This window comes from Scyliorhinus canicula, chromosome 16, assembly GCF_902713615.1.
Source record: "Scyliorhinus canicula chromosome 16, sScyCan1.1, whole genome shotgun sequence".
Classification (NCBI taxonomy): Eukaryota; Metazoa; Chordata; class Chondrichthyes; order Carcharhiniformes; family Scyliorhinidae; genus Scyliorhinus; species Scyliorhinus canicula.
In genome coordinates, this window is record NC_052161.1 from 26,565,178 (window position 1) to 26,588,394 (window position 23,217).

Sequence of the window (23,217 nt, forward strand, 5' to 3'; positions counted from 1 at the left end):
AAATGTAAGCCTACTTGTGACAATAAAGATTATTATTATAGGGGACAGTCATTTAGCCCATCTGGTCGCTGCCAGCCTTTTTGTAGAGCAATGCGGTAAGGTGTGGCTATCTGTGAAGGACTGATAGAGAGACAATGCCTTTTCAGGAATCTCTACTCTAGTGGTGGCACTGTGGTTAGCACTGCTGCCTCACAACGCCAGGGATTCGGGTGCGATTCCCACCTCAGGAAACTGGCTATGTGAAGTTTGCACCTATTCCCTGTGTCTTTCAACATCATCCTATTAAAGTCATTGACAGACTAGAATATTTACATTTTATGTTGTCAAAAATCAGAACTACTTGCACAATACAAATAGAGAGGATGGATAGGTTATGTTCTTGATAATTTTGGAAAGCTAAAAATGTAGTCTTCAAATCTGTATTTGTGCTACTTGTTACTGTATGAAATCATGGCCTTGGATCCAGTGAGCATCTGATTAAAGAAAACTTGCAATTTGGACATCAATCTAATTTTAATAATTATTCTAAAAAAATACACGGTCTGAAAATACAACTTAACTAGAACTAAATTATTGTAAAGAATCATTCAATCTTATAAATGCATGTACAAATTTGATCAATGCTGCATATAAATCACAATTTAACTAAAGTTTCATTTGAGGCGGTTTTGTTCAATTGAGATGTTGAAGTAAAACAATGAAGTTTTAAAGCACAGGATAAAGAGGCACTTGTTATTAGATATGGGCAGCATTAACATGGATTGCTTCCATCTGGTTTACTAGTAAGCAAAGTTGCAAATGGTCCGAAATCTTTAAAGGGGATCTCCTTCCCATTTTCGATGGGAAGAAACATATATTTTTTTTTAAAACTGCTTCAAGCTTTTTCTTCACGCATTTGAGGTTTCAGAGCTTTTCGATGACATGTTGTCAACCTGAAGGAAGAGAGCACATTATAAATTATTAGATTGAATTTGATTCCATTCCATTGCTGCCGTTGCAATTTTTGAAACTGCCCACCAGGAGGATGCTATTTAAACATAAAAACCTTCCTGGCTACCTGTCTGAGGAAGCCTGGCCAGGGATGTAAACATCAGTGCCAAACCTGGAAAAAACACTCACTCTTTGAGTTGAGCTACATGTCAACATGACTCATGTCAGCCAGTAGATGTGGTCACATCCCACCTCTGAAAAAGGCAGACGATGTGATTAAGAGTGAAGGCTGTCATGTGTGGCTATTCTCATGAAGCAACGTGACAAGACTGGAAGTTTTCCAGTCAGTGAGGAAGTGCTTTCTCTTCCCTACAAATCCCAGTTAGAAGGGAAGCGATAAGATTCAGGAACAAAAGCTGCCAGTCTATTGATACAATCATTACTGGTAAAGTTCAGTTAAATGTTACCGATAACTACCAGTGCAGCTAAATCAGTCTTGTCACACTGAAGATAGATTAAAAGACACCTCAGTGTGAACGTAATCTCTGGTATTGGGGGTGAACAGTTAGAAGGAAAAGTCACAAAAGGGTTTCAGAAGGCACATCAAAACTGTAGCAAAATCCCATCAGCAATTTTGCCAAGGCTACCTTCTTAGGCCAGGAAAAGGCAAACATGCCTCGAGTACAGTAGTAACAGTAGGACTGCAGTAACATTGTTGGGACTTTACTACAGGCCTCCCAAAAGCGAGCATGAAGTAGAGGTACAAATATGCAGACAGATTATAGAAAAATGTAGGAGCAATAGGGTGGTTGTGATGGGAGATTTTAACTTCCCCAACATTGAATGGGACTCGTGTAGTGTTGGAGGCGTAGATGGAGCAGAGTTTGTAAGGAGCATCCAGGAGAGTTTTTTTAGAGCAGTATGTAAATAGTCCAACTCGCGAAGGGGCCATACTGGACCTGGTATTGGGGAATGATCCCGGCCAGGTGGTTGAAGTTTCAGTCGGTGATTACTTTGGGAATAGCGATTACAATTCCGTAAGTTTTAGAATACTCATGGACAAAGACGCGAGTGGTCCTAAAGGAAGAGTGCTAAATTGGGGAAAGGCAGAGTACAACAAAATTCGGCAGGAGCTAGGGACTGTGGACTGGGAACAGCTGTTTAAGGGTAAATCCACATTTGAAATGTGGGAGTCTTTTAAGGAAAGGTTGATTAGAGTGCAGGACAGACATGTCCCTGTGAAAATGAGGGATAGAAATGGCAAGATTAGGGAACCATGGATGACGGGTGGAATTGTGAGACTAGCTAAGATGAAAAAGGAAGCATACATAAGATCGAGGCAACTCAAAACTGATGAAGCTTTGGAGGAATATCAGGAAAGTAGGACGAATCTCAAACGCGCAATAAAGAGGGCTAAAAGGGGTCATGAAATATCTTTGGCTAACAGGGTTAAGGAAAATCCCAAAGCCTTTTATTCGTATATAAGGAGCAAGAGGGTAACTAGAGAACGGATTGGCCCATTAAAAGACAAAAGAGGGAATTTATGCGTGGAGTCAGAGGAAATGGGTGAGATTCTTAATGAGTACTTTGCATCGGTATTCACCAAGGAGAGGGTCATGACGGATGTTGAGGCTAGGGATGGATGTTTAAATACTCTAGGTCAAGTCGTCATAAGGAAGGGGGATGTTTTGGGTATTCTAAAAGACATTAAGGTGGACACGTCCCCAGGACCGAATGGGATCTATCCCAGGTTACTGAGGGAAGAGAGGGTCGAAATAGCTGGGGCCTTAACAGATATCTTTGCAGCATCCTTGAGCACGGGTGAGGTCCCGGAGGACTGGAGAATTGCTAATGTTGTCCCTTTGTTTAAGAAGGGTAGCAGGGATAATCCAGGGAATTATAGACCTGTGAGCTTGACGTCAGTGGTAGGCAAACTGTTGGAGAAGATACTGAGGGATAGGATCTATTCACATCTGGAAGAAAATAGACTTATCAGTGATAGGCAGCATAGTTTTGTGCAGGGAAGGTCATGTCTTACAAACCTAATAGAATTCTTTGAGGAAGTGACAAAGTTAATTGATGAGGGAAGGGCTGTAGATGTCATATACATGGACTTCAGTAAGACGTTTGATAAAGTTTCCCATGGTAGGTTGATGGAAAAAGTGAACTCGTATGGGGTTCAGGGTGTACTAGCTAGATGGATGAAGAACTGGCTGGGCAACAGGAGACAGAGAGTAGTGGTGGAAGGGAGTGTCTCAAAATGGAAAAGGGTGACTAATGGTGTTCCACAGGGATCCGTGCTCGGACCACTGTTGTTTGTGATATACATAAATGATCTGGAGGAAGGTATAGGTGGTCTGATTAGCAAATTTGCAGATGATACTAAGATTGGTGGAGTTGCAGATAGCGAGGAGGACTGTCAGAGAATACAGCAAAATATAGATAGATTGGAGAGTTGGGCAGAGAAACGGCAGATGGAGTTCAATCCAGGCAAATACGAGGTGATGCATTTTGGAAGATCTAATTCAAGAGCGGACTATATGGTCAATGGGTCCATTGTACCCTGAAGGTGGCAATGCAGGTTGATAGAGTGGTCAAGAAGGCATACAGTATGCTTGCCTTCATCGGACGGGGTATTGAGTACAAGAGTCGGCAGGTCACGTTACAGTTGTATAGGACTTTGGTTAGGCCCCATTTGGAATACTGCGTGCAGTTCTGGTCGCCACATTACCAGAAGGATGTGGATGCTTTAGAGAGGGTGCAGAGGAGATTCACCGGGATGTTGCCTGGTATGGAGGGTGCTAGCTATGAAGAAAGGTTGTGTAGATTAGGATTGTTTTAGTTGGAAAGACGGAGGTTGAGGGGGGACCTGATTGAGGTGTACAAAATTATGAGAGGTATGGACAGGGTGGACAGCAACAAGCTTTTTCCAAGAGTGGGGGTGTCAATTACAAGGGGTCATGATTTCAAGGTGAGAGGGGGAAAGTTTAAGGGAGATGTGCGTGGAAAGTTTTTTACGCAGAGGGTGGTGGGTGCCTGGAACGCTTTGCCAGCGGAGGTGGTAGAGGCGGGCACGATAGCATCATTTAAGATGCGTCTAGACAGATATATGAATGGGCGGGGAACAGAGGGAAGTAGACCTTGGAAAATAGGCGACAGGTTTAGATAAAGGATCTGGATAGGCGCAGGCTGGGAGGGCCGAAGGGCCTGTTCCTGTGCTGTAATTTTCTTTGTTCTTTTTGTACAAGCATTTGTTTCTACTGCTTCCTCAAGATAAGGAGCATAAGTTTCAGAGTAAAAATAAACCACAGGTGTAAACAACCGCAGACAGGCAGTAAGCTTTCTATAAATGTTCCATGAAACAAAAATGCAAAAACAACTAGGCCCAGGGGCCCAACTTGGACGCTGAATAAAGCCACCCACAATCAATGTATTCAGTTAAACTTATTAGATGCAGATAGATTTCAAAATCATTTTATGAAAACACATACCTCTTTAAGAACTTTGCCGCTTAATCAAGATTTCTTTTTTTCAGACTGACAATTATTTCACTTAAATTCTGATCAAGCCGTTGATATTCCGATACATTCGGACGTCTAGTTTTTCTGTAGCTATTTTTCTGACACACGGCAGTGATCTGAAATTAATTAAATACATAGTAGAAATTGTTCTGTTTAAAACTCAGTCTCTGGCCATTGGTGAAATAACCTGTCTACCGCGGCATAATTCAACTCACTTTGTCGATCTGAAAACAGAGTTTTGAACCATCAGGAGAGTAATTTTAACTTGAGGTGAACACTGCACCGTCAACTTTTTACACGCGGACTTTAATAAGAGTAAAATCAGATGGGGTGTAAAATTGGTTTCCTGACAAGACTGTTAAATGACTCGCTGATCCCATCCCAGCCTCTGTTTAAATACATGGATCTACTCCCATCCCAGCCTCTGTCATGGACCCGCACATACATATTACAAAATTTAAAACAATTTTTTAAAAGTTAGCTATAAAGCTGTTAAGTTAACTGCAGCATACCATAGGCAGATAAACAGACTTTTGGCATTTGAACAGTCGGATCAGCAGCCAATACCTTTTTAAAGGGGTTTGCAGGAAACTGATCACCAGGAACATTCAAGGTCAGTGGGTGTAGGATGAACATGAAATGGATCCCATCAACCTTTCATTGTATTGTGATAGCCCCTCATCCAAACACAAAGACCTTGGCTGTCTGAACCGTGTTAAAAAGCCACAATGCAGGATGTTTATCTGCCTAACACACCGAAAAGAGGAACTGAGACATCTCTGGATAGTAATCCAATTGGTTTTTTTTCTTCATCTGTATCAAAACTTTGTGTGAGTGATAGTGTGTGCGTCATCACTTTGTAAACATCGGGGTGCAAGTGTTGGATCATAAATATTTTTCTAATGACACAGAGGAGGCTGTCAGTGTGATCCTAGTTGGGAGGACGTCTCACCAGGCCCTGCTTTTAATCTTTGCTCATAGCGAGCCCCAAGTGATTGGCCTCCATCTCTTACCTGGGAAGCTCGTACCCCATGAGCCCCACAGGGAGATCAATGATGGTTTCGCTGTGGGCCTCGTGGAGACTATGCCTATTGTAAAACTCAAAAGGCTTGCTGCTGGATATATTTTTATTTGGGACAACCAGGGGGCAGTGTCAACATTTCATACAAAACATTTTGATCACGGACGATAAGAAAAGACTAGTTTGTACCCAAGGAATTTCATCCCATTTTGGATGGTTCAGTGTGGGTGGATAGGGAGGAAGAACAAGGCACCATCCGTTTCTAAACTGGTTCTAACAATTTAACAAGAAAGCCCTCATAATGGGCTTTTCCTGAGTTGATAGGTGCTGGGGGCAAAATGGTTGACGAACTAGCTTGATGACCATTGTTAGTTCTGCCCACCACATAGCCATCAAAAATATAGTGGCAGCAGTATAAGTGGAGCCCACAACAGCCCCACCATTAAAACTTAGATTTCGGACTTCCGGTGGCGGCTATGAAGGAGTAAGTCGCAAATTTGGTGGCTCCCGCTCTGGTCAGACTTTTGGACCTTTCCCCCTGACTTTTTTTCGGTTTGAAACTGTAAATTCGAAGGCTGAGGCAATTGGGCACCGTTTCCACGTATCGGTGTATGGAGAAAAGAACCAGAAGTGCACGAAAAGGCAGAAATAAAAAGACAGGCAAGGGCTGGGCTGAAGCTGCGGCAGAAGGTGGCATGGCCAAGGACCGGGCCCCTGGTGTGTTGGCCCAGCGATCAAAAGAGGAGTTGATGCAGGTCATCCAGGACGGCTTTGCCAAGCAGAAACGGAACTGCCTGGACACGATAAAAGAGTCGATTAATCGGCTGAAGCACAGATTGGACGCCCAGGATCGGGCGATCCAGAAGTTTGAGAAGGTACTGGCTGAGCAGGAGGAGCATCAAACTGTGTGGAGCTGGAGGTGGGGATGTTGAGTGGTCTGAGGGAGCTGATGCTGGGGCATACATAGCGGCTATTTTCGAGAAGCTGCTGGGGGAGGGGACATTCTCCCGACCCTTGGAGGTGGACAGGCCGTACTGAGCGCTTGCGAGGAAGCCGCGAACGGGGGACCCTCCGAGGGCAATGGTGGTGAGAATCCACAGGTTCCTGGACAAGGAATGTATTCTTCAGTGGGCGGAGCGATCGCGGAGCTGTAAGTGGGACAACAGTATCCTGCGGGTTTAACAGGACCCGAGTGTGGAGGTGGCCGGGAAAAGGGCAGGCTTCAACCAAATTAAGTCAATCTTTTTCAAGAAACAGGTGAAGTTTGGACTGTTGTATCCGGCTCATCTCTGGGTTACAAAAGAGGACCAGCATCATTATTTTGAGTCATCCGAAGACGCGCTGGACTTCACAAACAGAAAAGGACTGGTGGTGGACTGAGAACTTTAGAACTTTCTTGCAGCTTTTTGGCTTATATTTGGGTTTTTTTCTCTTCTGTTTTGGGTTCTGTTTAAGAAGGGGGGAAAAAAGTTTTTGTTTTCGTGTTTTCTTTCTGATGAATGTTAGCAATGCTGTTTGCTTTGATTTGCACTTTTGTGGGATGGAGAAGTGCTTGTTTGGATTTCTGTGTTTTTCTTTCAGTTGGGTGATTGTGTGGGGATCGTTAGATGAGGGAATTTGTTTGTATGAGCGGGGGGGGGGGGGGGGGTGGTGGAGGGGAGTGAGGGAACAATAGGTGGGAGATTATCTGGCGCCAGTGGCTAGGGCCACCAAGCTAGCTGGGTGAGCTAGCTCACGGAAGCGCAGTGGGGGGGGGGGGGCAGGTGCATTTGTTTAGTTTATTGTATAGATTATGTTTCAGAGTGGTGTTGCTGGAGGGGGAGGTGGGGGTCGTTGTTCTGCTGACGAGGGAGAGACTTCGGTTGAAGGACAGAGAGGAGGTCGGTGGCGGGGGGCGGGGGGGGGGGGTGGTGGAATCCGGGCTGGAGGAAGCGCGGTGCATGGGCTGGAGGTGGACCCAAGAAAGGGGATGGCTGATCGGCGGAGGGGGGGGGGGGGGGAGAGCACTGTGTCCCCCAACTAGGCTGATCACTTGGAATGTTCGAGGGCTAAATGGGCCAGTTAAGAGGGTACCTGTGTTCGCGCACCTGAGGGGACTGAAGGCGGACGTGGCAATGTTGCAGGAGACGCACCTTAGAGTAGCGGACCAGGTGAGGAAACGCTGGGTCAGTCAGGTCTTCCACTCGGGGCTGAAGACAAATACTAGAGGGGTTACGATCTTGATTAATAAGCGGGTGATATTTGAGGTGGGCAGAATAGATTCGGATGTGGGGGGGGTCGATATATTATTGTGAGTGGTAAGCTGGAGGGGATGAAGGTAGTGTTGGTTAATGTATATGCTCCAAATTGGGATGACGTGGAATCCATAAAGAGGATGTTGGGGAAGTACCGGACCTGGACTCGCACAAGCTGATCATGGGAGGGGATTTTAATACAGTTATTGATCCCGGCCTGGATCGGTCATACACGAAAACAGGCAGGGTTCCAGCAATGGCAAAGGAACTGAAAGGGTTCAAGGTGCAATTGGTGGGGGGGGGGTCCATGGAGATTTAGGCAGCTGAGGGTGAAGGAGCTTTTCTTCTTCTCCCAGGGGTGGTGGACACGGGTACTCGGCGATTAAAATCTCAGACCACGCTCCACACTGGGTTGACCTGCAGGTTAGTAAAGATAGTAATCAGTGCCCGCATGGAGGTTAGATGTAGGGATGTTGGCGGACGAAGCGGTGTGCGAGACGCTGAGGAAATGCATACAAAATTACCTGCAAGTAAATGAAATGGGAGAGGTCTCAGCAGCAGTGGTCTGGGAAGCGCTGAAGGCAGTGGTGAGAGGAGAGCTGATCTCGATCCGGGCTCATAGGGACAGGACGGACAGGGCAGAGACAGACCGACTGGTAAAAGAGATTCTACAAGTTGACAGGAGATATGCGGAGAATCCAGAGATAGAGCTTTTAAGGGAACGGCGGAGGCTACAGGTGGAGTTCGGCTTGTTAACCACAGGGAGGGCAGTGGAACAGGTCAGAAAGCGAGGGGGGTGATCTACGAGCACGGGGAGAAAGCCAGCAGGATGCTTACACAGCAGTTCAAAAAGAGGGAGGTAGCTAGAGAAATAGAGAAAGTTATTGATGAGGATGGGAACTAGGTTGGGGATTCGGCAGGGGTAAGTAAGGCGTTTAGGGATTTCTACAGCAGGCTTTACAGGTCGGAGCCCCCTGCAGGGCTGGAGGGGATGAGGCACTTCCTGGAGGGGTTGACTTTCCCGAAGGTGGACGGGGAGCTGGTAGAAGGACTGGGGGCCCCGATCGGGTTGGAAGAGATAGTGGAGGGCTTGAAGGCCATGCAGTCGGGTAAAGCCCCGGGACCGGACGGATACCCAGCGGAGTTCTATAAAAAGTTCTCTGGGACTGGTGCTGATGAAGGTGTTTAATGAGGCAAGGGAAAGAGGGGTTCTGCCCCAGATGATGTCACAGGCCGCGATTTAGCTTATCCTGAAACGGGACAAGAACCCGGAGCTATGTAGGTCCTACAGGCCGATACCCCTGTTGAATGTTGACGCCAGACTATTGGCCAAAATTTTGTCCTCCAGGATCGAGGATTATGTGCCGGACGTTATTGTGAAGGATCAGACGGGGCTCGTTAACGGCAGGCAGCTGATGGCCAATGTAAGAAGGCTGTTAAATGTGATCATGATGCCCCCGGAAAGTAGGGAGGTGGAGGTAGTGGTCGCAATGGATGCGGAAAAAGCTTTTGACCGGGTTGAATGGGATTATTTATGGGAGGTTCTGGGGTGGTTTGGATTTTGGAGGGGCTTTATTGACTGGGTCAGGTTGCTGTACCAGGCTCCTGTGCAAGTGTACGGATGAACAGGACGACTTTGGACTATTTTAGACTGCATCGGGGGACGAGACAGGGATGCCCCCCTCCCCACTGCTGTTTGTGCTGGCTATAGAGCCAGTGGCAATTGCTCTGAGAGCCTCAAGGGGCTGGATGGGGCTGGTCCGGGGGGTGGGGGGGGGTGGGGCGGATTGGAGCACAGAATCTCACTTTATACGGATGACCTGCTCCTGTATGTTTCGGATCCAATTGAGGGGTTGAAGAAATCATGGGAATTTTAGAGGAATTTGTCCGGTTCTCGGGGTATAAGCTTAATATGGGGAAGAGCAAGATGTTTGTGGTCCAGGCGAGGGGTCAGGAGAGGCGACTGGGGGATCTGCTGTTTAGATTGGTAGGGGACAGTTTCAGATACCTAGGTATTCAAGTAACGAGGGACTGGGACAGGCTACATAAATTGAACTTGGCCCAGTTGGTAGATCAGATGAAAGATGATTTCCGGAGATGGGATGCACTCCCGTTGTCTCTAGCTTCAAACAGTGAAAATGACGGTCCTCCCAAAATTCCTGTTTGTATTTCAATGTCTCCCCATCTTCATTCCGCGGTCCTTTTTTAAGCGGGTCAACAAAGTAATTGCGGGCTTTGTGTTGGGGGCAATTTTACTGGGCGGCTAATATAGCCATGATCAGGAAGTGGGTGGTGGGGGAAGGGTTGGCATTGGTGCACATGGAGGCGGCTTATTGCAAGGTCACAAGTTTGGGGACATTGGTAACTGCGCCTCTGCCGTTCCCGCCGGTGCGGTACTCCACCAGCCCTGTGGTGGTGGCGGCCCTGAGAGTCTGGGGGCAATGGAGGAGATATTGTCTGGTCCCCAATCTGCGATAATCACCTGTCTGCCTCGGGAGTATGGATGGGGGCGTTCCGAATATGGCGGAGAGCGGGGATTGAAAGGATGGAGGACTTGTTTATAGAGGGGAGCTTTCAGAGTATGAGGGCGCTGGAGGAGAAGTTTGCGTTGGTGAGGGGAAACAAATTTAGACATCTGCAGGTGCGGGACTTTCTGCGTGGACAGGTGTCAACCTTCCGCCTCCTACCGCTAAGGGTAATTTTCAGAGGATGGGTAGGAGAGGGGAGCGTCTCTGACATTTACAAGGAAGTTATGGGATCCGAGGAGACGCAGACCGAGGAGCTGAAGTGCAAGTGGGAGGAGGGATTGGGGGGAAGAGATAGAGGAGGGCCTTTGGGCGGACGCATTGAGTAGAGTCAACACGACCGCAACTTGTGCCGGACTCAGCCTGATACAATTCAAGATCGTTCACTGGGCTCACATGACAGTGGCCCGGATGAGCAGATTCTTTGGGGTGGAAGACAGGTGTGCAAAATGTGCGGGAGGACCAGCGAACCATGTCCACATGTTCTGGCCATGTCCAAAGCTTAGGGGATTTTGGCAGGGTTTTGCTGACATCATGTCCAAGGTATTAAAAACAAGGGTGACATTGAGTCCAGAGGTGGCGATTTTCAGGGTGTCGCAAGATCCGGGAATCCAGGAGGAGAAAGAGGCAGATGTTCTGGCCTTTGCTTCCCTGGTAGCCTGGAGACGGATACTATTAGCTTCGAGGGACTCAAAGCCCCCGAAGTTGGAGACCTGGCTATCTGGCAGGGCTAGCTTTCTCTGTCTGGAGAAAATTAAGTTCGCCTTGAGAGGGTCACTGTTAGGGTTCACCCAGAGGTGGCCACCATTCATCAACTTCTTCACGGAAAATTAATCGTCAGCAGGGGTGTGTGTGGGGGGGGGGGGGGCGGTGGAGGGGAGGGGGGGGCGGTGGTTAGGTTAGCGTAGATTAGGAGGTTAATTAATGGTGGGACCTGTTATGGAGGGAGGTGGTATTTGCACTATGTTTATAGTCTTATGTACATTGTTTATATTGTTGCTGTTACAATGCCAACAAATGCCTCAATTAAATGTTTATTTAAAAAAAACAAAAAAAAAATTTTGATTACCAAAGTTTTACCTATTGCCAGCAGATTTGTTTTGCAAGCAGCATTTTATCAGGCTAATTGTAGGCACTGTATAGAACAGCTACACTAACAAGTCACTGAATGTGAAATTTAAAGATTGGCTCTGCATTCTATTACTTACATGCAGTGCAATTGAATGAAGAACATACAGTGTAGAAGGAGGCCATTCGGCCCATCGAGTCTGCACTGACCCACTTAAGCCCTCACTTCAACCCTATCCCCGTAACCCAATACCCCTCCTAACTTGGGTCACTAAGGGCAATTTATCATGGCCAATCCACCTAACCTGCACGTCTTTGGACTGTGGGAGGAAACTGGAGCACCCGGAGGAAACCCACGCACACACGGGGAGAACGTGCAGACTCCACAGACAGTGACCCAGCAGGGAATCGAACCTGGGACCCTGGCGCTGTGAAGCCACAGTGCTAGCCACTTCTGCTACCGTGCTACCCATTGTGACTTTCATATTGACCATGACTAGACATTAACCTACATGCCTGGTTTTGAAGAGTTCACACTTACACCATTTGATTCCAATTGTTTTTGAATTAACATGCGTGATTATCCCTCTTCTCAAAACTGTATTTAGTGCATGAAAATCAGCAGGAAAACCTTTGTGTGCTGATTATATATCCTTGACATCCAAAACTTAAATTACTGTAGTTAGTACAGAAAAATCAGAAAGCTGACAAGCATACCTTATTTTTGTTGTGGTAGAGGATATACACTACCGCGACAAGCGATGATCCAATTAGCAGATAAATTATGAAGTGATGCTCAAATATTTCGGATAGCACAGTTTTCAGGATGGCAGGGCTGGCCGGCACTGCGTGTTCGCTGTTCCCTCTGTCCTCTGGCACTGCGTGTCCACTGTTCCCTTTGTCCTCTGGCACTGCGTGTCCACTGTTCCCTTTGTCCTCTGGCACTGCATGTCCATCGTTTACTTTGTCCTTTGTCACCGCAGTTCCATTGTTTACATTGTCCTTTGTCACCGCAGTTCCATCGTTTACTTTCTCCTTTGTCACCACAGTTCCATCATTTACTTTCTCCTTTGTCACCGCAGTTCCATCGTTTACTTTATCCTTTGTCACTGCAGTTCCATCGTTTACTTTCTCCTTTGTCACCGCAGTTCCATCGTTTACTTTATCCTTTGTCACTGCAGTTCCATCGTTTACTTTCTCCTTTGTCACCGCAGTTCCATCGTTTACATTGTCCTTTGTCACCACAGTTCCATTATTTACTTTGCCCTTTGTCACCGCAGTTCCATCGTTTACTTTGTCCTTTGTCACCGCAGTTCCATCGTTTACTTTCTCCTTTGTCACCGCAGTTCCATCGTTTACTTTCTCCTTTGTCACCGCAGTTCCGTTGTTTCCTTTGCCCTTTGTCACCGCAGTTCCATCGTTTACTTTCTCCTTTGTCACCGCAGTTCCATTATTTACTTTGCCCTTTGTCACCGCAGTTCCATTATTTACTTTGCCCTTTGTCACCTCAGTTCCGTTGTTTCCTTTCTCCTTTGTCACCGCAGTTCCGTTGTTTCCTTTGTCCTTTGTCACCGCAGTTCCGTTGTTTCCTTTGCCCTTTGTCACCTCAGTTCCATTGTTTACTTTGCCCTTTGTCACCGCAGTTCCATCGTTTACTTTGCCCTTTGTCACCGCAGTTCCATTGTTTACTTTGCCCTTTGTCACCGCAGTTCCATCGTTTACTTTGCCCTTTGTCACCGCAGTTCCGTTGTTTACTTTGCCCTTTGTCACCGCAGTTCCGTTGTTTACTTTGCCCTTTGTCACCGCAGTTCCATCGTTTACTTTCTCCTTTGTCACCGCAGTTCCGTTGTTTCCTTTGTCCTTTGTCACCTCAGTTCCATTGTTTACTTTGCCCGTTGTCACCGCAGTTCCGTTGTTTCCTTTGTCCTTTGTCACCTCAGTTCCATCGTTTACTTTGCCCTTTGTCACCGCAGTTCCGTTGTTTACTTTGCCCTTTGTCACCGCAGTTCCGTTGTTTACTTTGCCCTTTGTCACCGCAGTTCCGTTGTTTACTTTGTCTTTTGTCACCTCAGTTCCATCGTTTACTTTGCCCTTTGTCACCGCAGTTCCGTTGTTTCCTTTGCCCTTTGTCACCGCAGTTCCGTTGTTTCCTTTCTCCTTTGTCACCGCAGTTCCGTTGTTTACTTTGTCTTTTGTCACCTCAGTTCCATCGTTTACTTTGCCCTTTGTCACCGCAGTTCCGTTGTTTCCTTTGCCCTTTGTCACCGCAGTTTCGTATTTTTCTTTGTTTCCTGGTTCCTGTTTTCCTGGTCCCTCACCGTTCAATAAACATCCTATATTGCAAGTGGTGGCAGAAAGAGGATTGAAAAGGTTACTTTTTTCTTTAAACATACTGCACTAGATGACACAAAACATTCCCAGCAAAATATAGCAATTATTGTATTGTAGATAAACATTGTAATTAAAGTATACCAGACTTCTGGTGACGGCTATGAGATGAACGGTTTCACAGAATGTGGCTCCCGTTTGGGGATTTGTTTTTTGGCCCTTTTTGCCCAGTTAATGGGTGTCTTTTGGGAAGAAGCGTAGTGTAGCTCGAGAGTTTTGGTTCCCCCTTCGGTGTGTGATGTCTGGAGGTTATAACACGAGGAATAAGTTGACAAAGGATCCCCAATGCCCTGCAGCCTCAGAAGGGGAGAAAATGGCATTAGTCTCTGTGGCGTCGTTGTCCTCTCAGTGGTCGACTAGGAGGTTGGTGGTTTCCTAACGTGGGAATTCAGAAAACAGGAGGGGGTGGTATTTGGATGAATTGGGGAATGTTCACTGTCCTGTTGGTAATGTGTGTGTGTGTTGGTGGTGGGGGCGCAGGAGTTGGCGGGGTGTTTTTTCCCATCCGATAATGTTTGACATTAAAGTTACGTATGGATAAGGAGACCGGTTCGCTGAGACATAATGCGTATTACTTTGATTCTTTGAGTTTTCCCAGGTGGGGTCACCGTGCAGGCGGGTATTCTGATTAATGGGAGCGGAGTGGGGGAGAGTACTGCAGCTGGTTACCTGGGAGGGTTGGGGGGAGGGGGGGTTCTTTTGTCCATTAAGCTAACGTGCATAGGTTTCTTGGGTTTTGTTTGCGGAGGGTGGGACTGTGCGGGCGATGGGTGGATTGCCAACAATGAAAGTTCCTTTGTTTACATACTGGTTTGAGGAGAGTGACGGTAGTCATTTTGGGTGGGCCTGGAGGGGGTGCAGGTTGGGGCCCTGTCAGACTTACTTGCGGAAGTAGAAGGGGCCCCAAGAGGGGCTGGGTGGGTCCCGGGGTTGGTGGGGTGGATGGAACTTTATAAACAGTTTGCGGCTCTGTTGGTGTTTTATATATTAGATATGTTCAATGGTTCTTTGTCCCGGGTGTGGGTGTTACCCGCTACACTGGCTTCGATCTCTTTGATCTTCCAAAAAGGGCTAAAGACCTATTGTATAAATCCATCTCTCTGCCTACTTTCGATGCAAAGCTGTTGGCTAAGATGCTGGCAACCCACTTCGGTGAATTCTGAGGAGCCGACAGGTTTTGTTAAGGGTTGAAAGTTGCCTGCCATTATTAGGAGACTTTTGAATGTGGTGTTGTCGCTCTCTTTCGGGTTTGAGCCAGAAGTGATTATCGCCATGGACACGGAAAAAGCGTTCAACTGGGAGGAGTGCGGGTACCTTTTTGAAATTATGGGCTGGTTTGGTTTTGGGCCTAAATTCATATCTTGGGTTAAGCTTTTGTATAGCGCCCCCACTGCAAGTGTCCGTAACAGTGCCCTGTATTTGGGGCACTTTTGGTTGAATAGAGGTACGAGGCAGGATTGTCCACTTTCCTTGTTATTGATCACTTTGGCAATTCAGCCGTTGGCCATTGCACTCTGGTCATCGACCAGTCGGAAGGGAATAGATGGGAGATAGAGAACTTGGGGTTTCTTTGTACGCGAATGATTTGTTGTTATAGGTCACAGATCATCCCTCTCCAGTGGGGAAGGTAATTGAGGTACTTGGGAAGTTTGGTTCCTTCTCAGGGTATAGATTAAACATGGGAACGAGTGAAATCTTTCCGGTGAATCCTCCAGGAAGGGGAGGGGAGCTGATCTGGGGGGATTACGTTTTGTCTGGCCAGGACTTCTTTCGGATATCTTGGGGTACGGGTAGCGCTGACTGGGCCTCGTTCCTTGGTTGAACCTGGCCCATCTGGTGAATGGGATGAAGGTGGATTTGAAGAGATGAAGAGATGGGATGCCCTCCCATTGTCGCTGGCAGGTAGAGTTCAGATGGGAAAGATAAAAATTCTCCCAAGGTTTTTGTCCATGTTTCAGTGTCTCCCAGTCTTTCTTCGGTAGGGTCAACAAGTTGATTTTGACCTTTGTTTAGGTGGGTTTGAAGGGTTTTTTGCAAAGGGATAAACAATCGAGGGGATTGGCACTGCCTGATTTGATGGATTATAACTGGGCAGAAAACATTGAGAATGGTCAGGGGTGGTTTAAGAACTCAGATTCGGTATGGGGGTGGATGGAGGAGGCTTCTTGTATATGAGGGCAGATTGAGGTGGCTTCTTGTGTCGGTTCGAGTTTGGGGGCACTTAGTACTGATCCTCTTCCCTTCTCTCCAGTCACGCTCTCTTCGAGCCCAGTGGTAATAGCCTCTCTGAGAATTCAGACAACATTTTAAGTTAGGATCTAGGTCGTTACGGGTTCCGATATGTGGGAATCATAGTTTTGAACTGGCTGGGACAGATTCAACATTTGAGATATGGGAGAGGGAAAGGGGTAGTGTGGATTGGAAATTTGTTTGAGGAGGGTAGGTTTGCTGAGCTGGAGAAGTTCCAACTTCCAAGAGGGATGTTCTCAAGGCGCGAGACTGTGCATAAGAACTTTGTTTCCTCGGTTGCTGGCGCCTTCATTTGTGGATAAGGTTCTGTCTCATGATGGGATAGGGGAATGGAGAATTTCAGATATCTATGGGCAGATACTGGCGATGGAGAAAGTAAAGGGAAAATGGGAGGAATAGTTGGGTTTGGTTTTGAAAGACGGGGTGTGGAGTGAGGCTTTGCATAGGGCCAACTATACCTCCTCATGTGCAAGGTTTAAGTTTGATACAGCATAGGCTGCACTTGACCAAGTGGGTTCTTCCCGGGGGTAGAGGAGACTTGAATGGTGTTCCACGGGCGTGGCAAACCATTTGCACATGTTTTGTTTTTTCCCCAAGCTTGTTAAGTTCTGGGCCTCCTTTTCTGAAACAATGGTGAACATACAATAATGCCATTAGTGGCATTTTTGCTTTTCCGACTTGGCCACAAGTTTACATTAGTGTGCAAGGCAGTAATATTGGTTTTCCCAAAGAAAGTCAACTTTGAATAACAAGTCATAAAATGAGACAGTGCTCACCAGCCGCATACAAGATTCAATGCATTCGTAATCGATCAGAGGGTTTCTAAGTATTAGAGGTAAAAAAAGTAAATTAAACTCCCAGTGCCACTTTAAGGAACAGTAAGGGGCAGCACGGTAGCACTGTGGATAGCATAATTGCTTCACAGCTCCAGGGTCCCAGGTTCGATTCCGGCTTGGGTCACTGGCTGTGCGGAGTCTGCACATCCTCCCCGTGTGTGCGTGGGTTTCCTCCAGGTGCTCCGGTTTCCTCCCACAGTCCAAAGATGTGCAGGTTAGGTGCATTGGGGGCAGCAGGGTAGCATGGTGGTTAGCATAAATGCTTCACAGCTCCAGGGTCCCAGGTTCAATTCCCGGCTGGGTCACTGTCTGTGTGGAGTCTGCACGTCCTCCCCCTGTGTGCGTGGGTTTCCTCCGGGTGCTCCGGTTTCCTCCCACAGTCCAAAGATGTGCGGGTTAGGTGGATTGGCCATGCTAAATTGCCCGTAGTGTCCTAATAAAAGTAAGGTTAAGGGGGGGGGGTTGTTGGGTTACGGGTATAGGGTGGATACGTGGGTTTGAGTATGGTGATCATGGCTCGGCACAACATTGAGGGCCGAAGGGCCTGTTCTGTGCTGTACTGTTCTATGTTCTAATGGCCATGATAAATTGCCCTTAGTGTCCAAAATTGCCCTTAGTGTTAGGTGGGGTTACTGGGTTATGGGGATAGGGTGGAGGTGTTGACCTTGGGTAGGGTGCTCTTTCCAAGAGCCAGTGCTGACTCGATGGGCCGGATGGCCTCCTTTTGCACTGTAAATTCTATGAAAAAGAGGCAGCTATCCGTGTATAGCTGCTACAATGCGCCTGCTCCCAATATGTTGGGACCGTTATCAGCAACAGAGTTGATAAGTGTAGGTCAAGGTGTTAACTGTAAATAAAATTCCCCTTTTTGCACTGAGCAGGCAGACAGAAATATAAATACTTAGAAAAGATTGGCATTATAAAGGTTAAAAGCAATTGATTGAAGCAAATTTTTTTTAAAAAGCAAATAATGTACAATTGTTTATCGAGCACAGACTAGCTCTGGCCCACACAAATCAGGATTTTAACCAAATGTTATTAATGTTAGGGCCAATTTTATTTGAGTACATCAATCAATCAATACCAGACAAATGAAGGTACTATATTGAAAGATAGATTTCCGTCATTGGGCACAATCCAGACTATAAAAATGCACCCATGCTATGATTGATTCAAATTTCCTGTGAATTTCATTAGAATAGTCACAAACGTGGGGATGCATGCAATCTAGTATAAGCAATAAGGCGCCAAAGGAGGATAAAGGCTGGGAACCTCCGAGCACTGGCTAAAATAATCTGATTGCTGCTGCTGCTATTGAGAATTCCCAACCCGGACGCGACACTATTCCACATTCCTGTTGGGGTCTTCAAAGCCCAATTTTCTTCACAATGCAGCATCCCTCAGGGAACTCTGTTGTGGCAGAGTAGAGTCAGGAAGACAGGATATGCCCCTAGTTGCCCTTTGGCCAAGTTTTTCTGTCTTAACATTACCTGGGTAACTACCCAGGCAAGTACATCAAGACTATCCAAAGCCTCAGACTGTAACTTAGCATCAGAAACATTCACAGAGGGTCCAGGGCAGCAGAGCAATTTTCCACCAGAAGTGAAAACTTTCCTTGTAGATCCGGGTGTCAGGATTTCCACTGGGCCCAGGCGTGAATCTTCTGTTGTATATAAAGTCCAGAGACCAGAAAATTTTATTCCAGGAACATAAAGTAAAAGTTTCAACTCCATTAACTAAATCATTCATACAAATCAGAAGGAGCCCAAAACTTGTAATCAGGAAACTTTGTAAATTTTTTATGTGGTTTCACTCAAAAAAAATGTACTGAACCTCATTTCCTGTTCAGGTCTTAAGTGAGGAAAATCTTTAAGATGCTCAATAATTGCAATGGATTATCAGAGAAATTATGATTTTCTATAACATTTGTAGTCAAGTAGTCACATGGAAAAATGTGGGTTGATTGGAAGAGTCAGCATGGATTTTTAAAGGGGAAATCATTTTTAACTAATTTGCTGGAGTGTTTCAAGAGGATAACAGAAAAGGTTGATGAGGGTACTGCTGTTGATGTGGTGTACATGGACTTTCAAAAGGCATTCGATACAGTGCCACACAACAGACTTCAGAAAAGTTACAGCTTATGGAATAAAAGGAACAGTGGCAACGTGGATCCAAAATTAGCTGAATAACAGGAAGCAGAGTGTAATGGACAATGGATATTTTTGGGGGTTGGAAGAAGGTGTTACCTCGTGCTCTGTATTGGGACCCTTGCTTTTCCTGGTATATATTAGTTATCTAGATTTTGGTGCGCAAGGGACAATTTCAAAGTTTCTGGATGACACAAAACTTGGAAGCATTGTAAAGTGTGAGGAGGACAGTGCAGAACTTCAAAAGGACATATACAAGCTGGTGAAGTGGGCAGATAGGTGGCAGATGAAGTTGAGTGTGAAGATCGTGAGGTGATGCATTCTGGCAGGGTAGAACATGGAGAGACAATGCGCTGGATTCTCCGCTTCCCCAGCCACATGTTTCTCGGCAGCGCGATTCTATCCACCCACTGCTTGTCAATTAGATTCCAAATTGAAACCACCCCACACCGCCGGAAACCATGGGCGGGGTTGCGCTGCTGGCGGGAAAAGTGAACAGGCGGAGTATTCCGGCCAATATAAAATAAGGGGTAATATTCTTAAAGTGTGCAGGAGCAGAGGGACTAAGGTCTATGTGGAGAGAGCAGTTAATAAAGCCTATATATTCTCGTCTTTATTAATTGGGGCATAGAGTATAGCAGCAAGGAGGTTTGCTGAACTTACACAAGACATTAGTTGGACTTCAGCCGGAATAGTGTGTACAGTCCCAGGCACCACACTAAGGATGTAAACGCATTGAAGAGTGCAGAAAAGATTTCTAAAAATGAGAAACTTCAGCAATGAGGATAGATTGGAAGGGTTGGGACTGTTCTCCTTGGAAGAAAGGCGACTCTGTTAGAGATGTTGAAAATCATGAGGGGATTGGGATAGAGAGGGAGAAACGTAAAAGGTTAAGAACGAGAGGGCACAGATTTAAAGTGATTTGCAAAACAAGCAAATGTGATGCGAGAAAAAAATCTTTTTCACAGGAGTGATTTGTGACTGGAATGCACTGTGTGTAAGTGTGGTGGAGGAAAGTCCAATCGAGGCATTTAAGAGGGCGTTAGATGATTATTTGAATTGAAAGAATGTGCAGGGGTACAGGGAAAGAGGCAGGGCAGTGTCATTGGAGAGCTGGTGCAGACATGATGGGCCGAATGGCCTCCTTCTGTACCAATTCTGTGATTCTGAAGAGAACCCCCTTTGAACCAGTGCATTCCGGAAACTCCTCATTTTAAAAGGGCGGGGCTCGTTTTTATGGGCAGGGGGGGCTGAGACCTCTTTGAGAGATGAAGCGTTGCATTCGACTCCCAAATATACTGGAGGCTCCGTACTTGGATTGGAGATTGCCCGTGTCCCTGGGGACAAATACGCCGCAAAATTTGAGGCAGACACAAACATCAAGAACAAAAAACAACCCCTTCCTCTCTGAAACAAGGAAGTTATTAAAACGAAAGTGAAGGCGAAGTTTTAGCGATATTAGTTGGTTACAATGGAGTTGGTTCCGGGGGATAGCACGTGCCCAAGACCAAGGTCCGACCACGGTCAGTTTCCCCAGTGAGTAGATACTTAATACACCCCCACCCCACACACACGCACAAACAAACAAAAAGTCAAGTTTAGATTATTGCCATGTCTTCCGTCTCTCACTGAAAACAAAAAGGACCTCCAGTGAAAACGTATCTCTGGACGTTTAAGCACAGTCGATGCAACACAACACCGGGGTCAGGAATAGAACAAAGTTCCCGCTGGGACTGGGTAACCTGCACTGTTTGTATCAGCTCCTGAAGGATCTGTGCACCTGCTTCCCGTTTCCCACTGAAAAGACACACGATCCCCCCACCCACCCCAGTCGAGTTTCACATGTAATAAAACTTACCATTGATGATGAGACACAGCACTACAATTCCGGGCAAACTGTCCTTCCACGCCATGTTGCTGTATTCCGGGAGATCAGTTCAATCGAAAGTACAATGCGGAAATCCACGCACACTTTCTGCAATAAAGTCTGTCACCGCCTCCGTATTGGTTGAAAGAGCAGCTCTCTTTAAAAATAAAACATCTATGTACACACACAAACGTAGAGTTGGGATCAATACTGTTGGATAGAATTAGGTCGATTCGCCCAAGGCTAAATTCTCCTTACGAGAAATGACCTATTAACAATCAGTTGATTGTTTGACACTCCTGCTGCCAAATGAAAGCTCTTTGGTGGAGTCCCCCCGCCACCCCATGGGATTTGGGGACTGCTGGCAAAGCCAACATTTATTGCTCAGCTCTAATTTCCCTTGAGATTGTAGGTGGGGTGACTCCAACTTGAGCAGTAGTACACAATGTGGTGTAGGTACATATACAGTGCTGTTGGGGAGGGAGTTTCTGTATTGTGATACAACTGTATGGGCTTTAACCTCTGACCACCCCATCAGCAAAAGATGCACTGAAGAATTCGCAGGTAAGGAGCCCCTGCTTAAGTTCCCAGATAGGATTCCACAGCAGTTGCCCAGAATTGCAAACTTCCTCTGTGGACCATCCAAAATGTGAATGAAATACACTGGATGGTTCTGACTGTTACGCCGATACTTAACAAGAAAAAGTCTCCCTGTCTCTGCCTTACTTGCTCTTTTTCATCTCTTTGCTCTCTTTTTTTTACATTCTTTCAATAGCTTACCTTTTCTCTTCCTCTTGTTCAGCTCTCCCTTGGTTTGTTTGGTTTTCTGTCTGCCCATTAGTGTTTGTACTCTGCTTTCAGCCTTCGCCAGCCTGCTAATCAATAATGCAAAATTAGTGCTTTGTCATCATGCTATCTTGCCAGTTGAGGCATCCATGTTAAAAAAAAGTTAAATTAGAAACTAGAAATTAAGAAAGGGCAATTTTTTTTTTAAAAGGCAAAGTTTTGGTCAATTTTGTAACAAACAGATATTGTTCTTATTTATGTTTTGGATTGGACAGACCGGTCAAATTGGACATTCTGAATTCTCCCTCAGTGTACCCAAGCGGGCGCCAGGGTGTGGTGACTACGGGATTTTCACAGTAACTACATTGAAGTGTTAATATCAGCCTACTTGTGACAATAATAAATCTTATTATTATTAACTGGCATCATAGAATTTACAGTGCAAAAGCAGGCCATTCGGCCCATCAAGTCTGCACCAGCCCTTGGAAAGAGCACCCTGCTTAACCCATGCCTCCGCCCTATCCCCGTAACCCAGTAGTGCCACCTAACCTTTTGCACACTAAGGGGCAATTTAGCATGGCTAATCCACCTAACCTGAACATCTTTGGACTGTGGGAGGAAACCGGAGGAAACCCATGCAGACACGGGGAGAAAGTGCAAATTCCACACAGATAGTCACCCGAGGCAGCACTGCTAATCACTGCGCCATCGTGCCGCCCCTTGCCACTGCGCCGCCCCGTGATCATGGGTAGACATTTCACTTCATGTGTGTTGCTATGGCATGATCATCACATCAAATCTGGAAATTCTGGGAAGCCAACCTTGCTGTGATTTTCTTTCTCTGTAATGGAGACTAGGACAAAACATCCTGCGGTAATATTAATCTGACCCGTCCAACGAAAAACTGACAGCTTCTGGTTTGCCACCCGATATGGTGATTTCAATGGGGAATAACACCAGGCAGGGTGCAAAACGTGTGACCGACCCAATCATATCAGTTTCCCGCCAGTTGGGATTACGTTAGAATTACTACCTCCCACCATCATTTTAAGAAGCACTCTTATTATGAAGGCTCATGGCTAAATCATGAGGGGTCTAGACAGAATAGATAGGGAAAAACTATTCCCACTGGTGGGAGGTTTGTGCACAAGAGGTCACAGATTTGAGGTAATTTGCCAAAGAAACAATGGAGACATGGGGGCAACTTTTCCATGCAGCGAGTGGTTAAGGATGCTGCCTGAGAGTGGGGTGGAGGCAGGTTCAAGTGGTAATTGAACCTGAAAAGGAAGAATGTTCAAGGTTATGGGGAGAAGGTGGGGGACTGGCACTGAGTGAATTACTCATTCGGAGAGCTCATGCAGGCATAACAGCCAAACGGCCCCCTTCTGTGCTGTAACAATGCTGTGGGTTGTGAACTAACCATCACAAACAACAAGAACATTTCGTGTTTATATAATAATAATCTTTATTATTGTCACAAGTAGGCTTACATTAACACTGCAATTAGGTTACTGTGAAAAGTCCGCTAGTCGCCACATTCCGGCACCTGTTTGGGTACACAGAAGCAGAATTCAGAATGTCCAATTCACCTAACAGCACGTCTTTCAGGACTTGTGGGAGGAAACTAGAGCACCCGGAGGAAAC

General features: G+C 46.2%; 1 protein-coding gene across 2 annotated transcripts; it reads right to left on the bottom strand.

Annotated features, from left to right (window-relative positions):
- Nucleotides 1–494: 494 nt before the first annotated feature.
- On the bottom strand, nucleotides 495–21,069 carry LOC119950601 (circumsporozoite protein-like). 2 transcript variants are annotated; one of them, XM_038773177.1, is made up of 5 exons: nucleotides 20,779–21,067; nucleotides 12,674–13,632; nucleotides 12,017–12,343; nucleotides 4,422–4,567; nucleotides 495–932 (listed from the first exon to the last, which is right to left on the bottom strand). In XM_038773177.1, the coding sequence occupies exons 1-4, from the start codon at nucleotides 20,831–20,833 to the stop codon at nucleotides 4,442–4,444; spliced, it is 1,467 nt and encodes a 488-aa protein (XP_038629105.1). In that variant the 5' UTR covers nucleotides 20,834–21,067; the 3' UTR covers nucleotides 495–932; nucleotides 4,422–4,441. The 2 variants fall into 2 exon arrangements, with proteins under 2 accessions (XP_038629105.1, XP_038629104.1); XM_038773176.1 differs by having other exon boundaries at nucleotides 12,017–13,632; nucleotides 20,779–21,069.
- Between the last annotated feature and the right edge of the window lie 2,148 nt (nucleotides 21,070–23,217).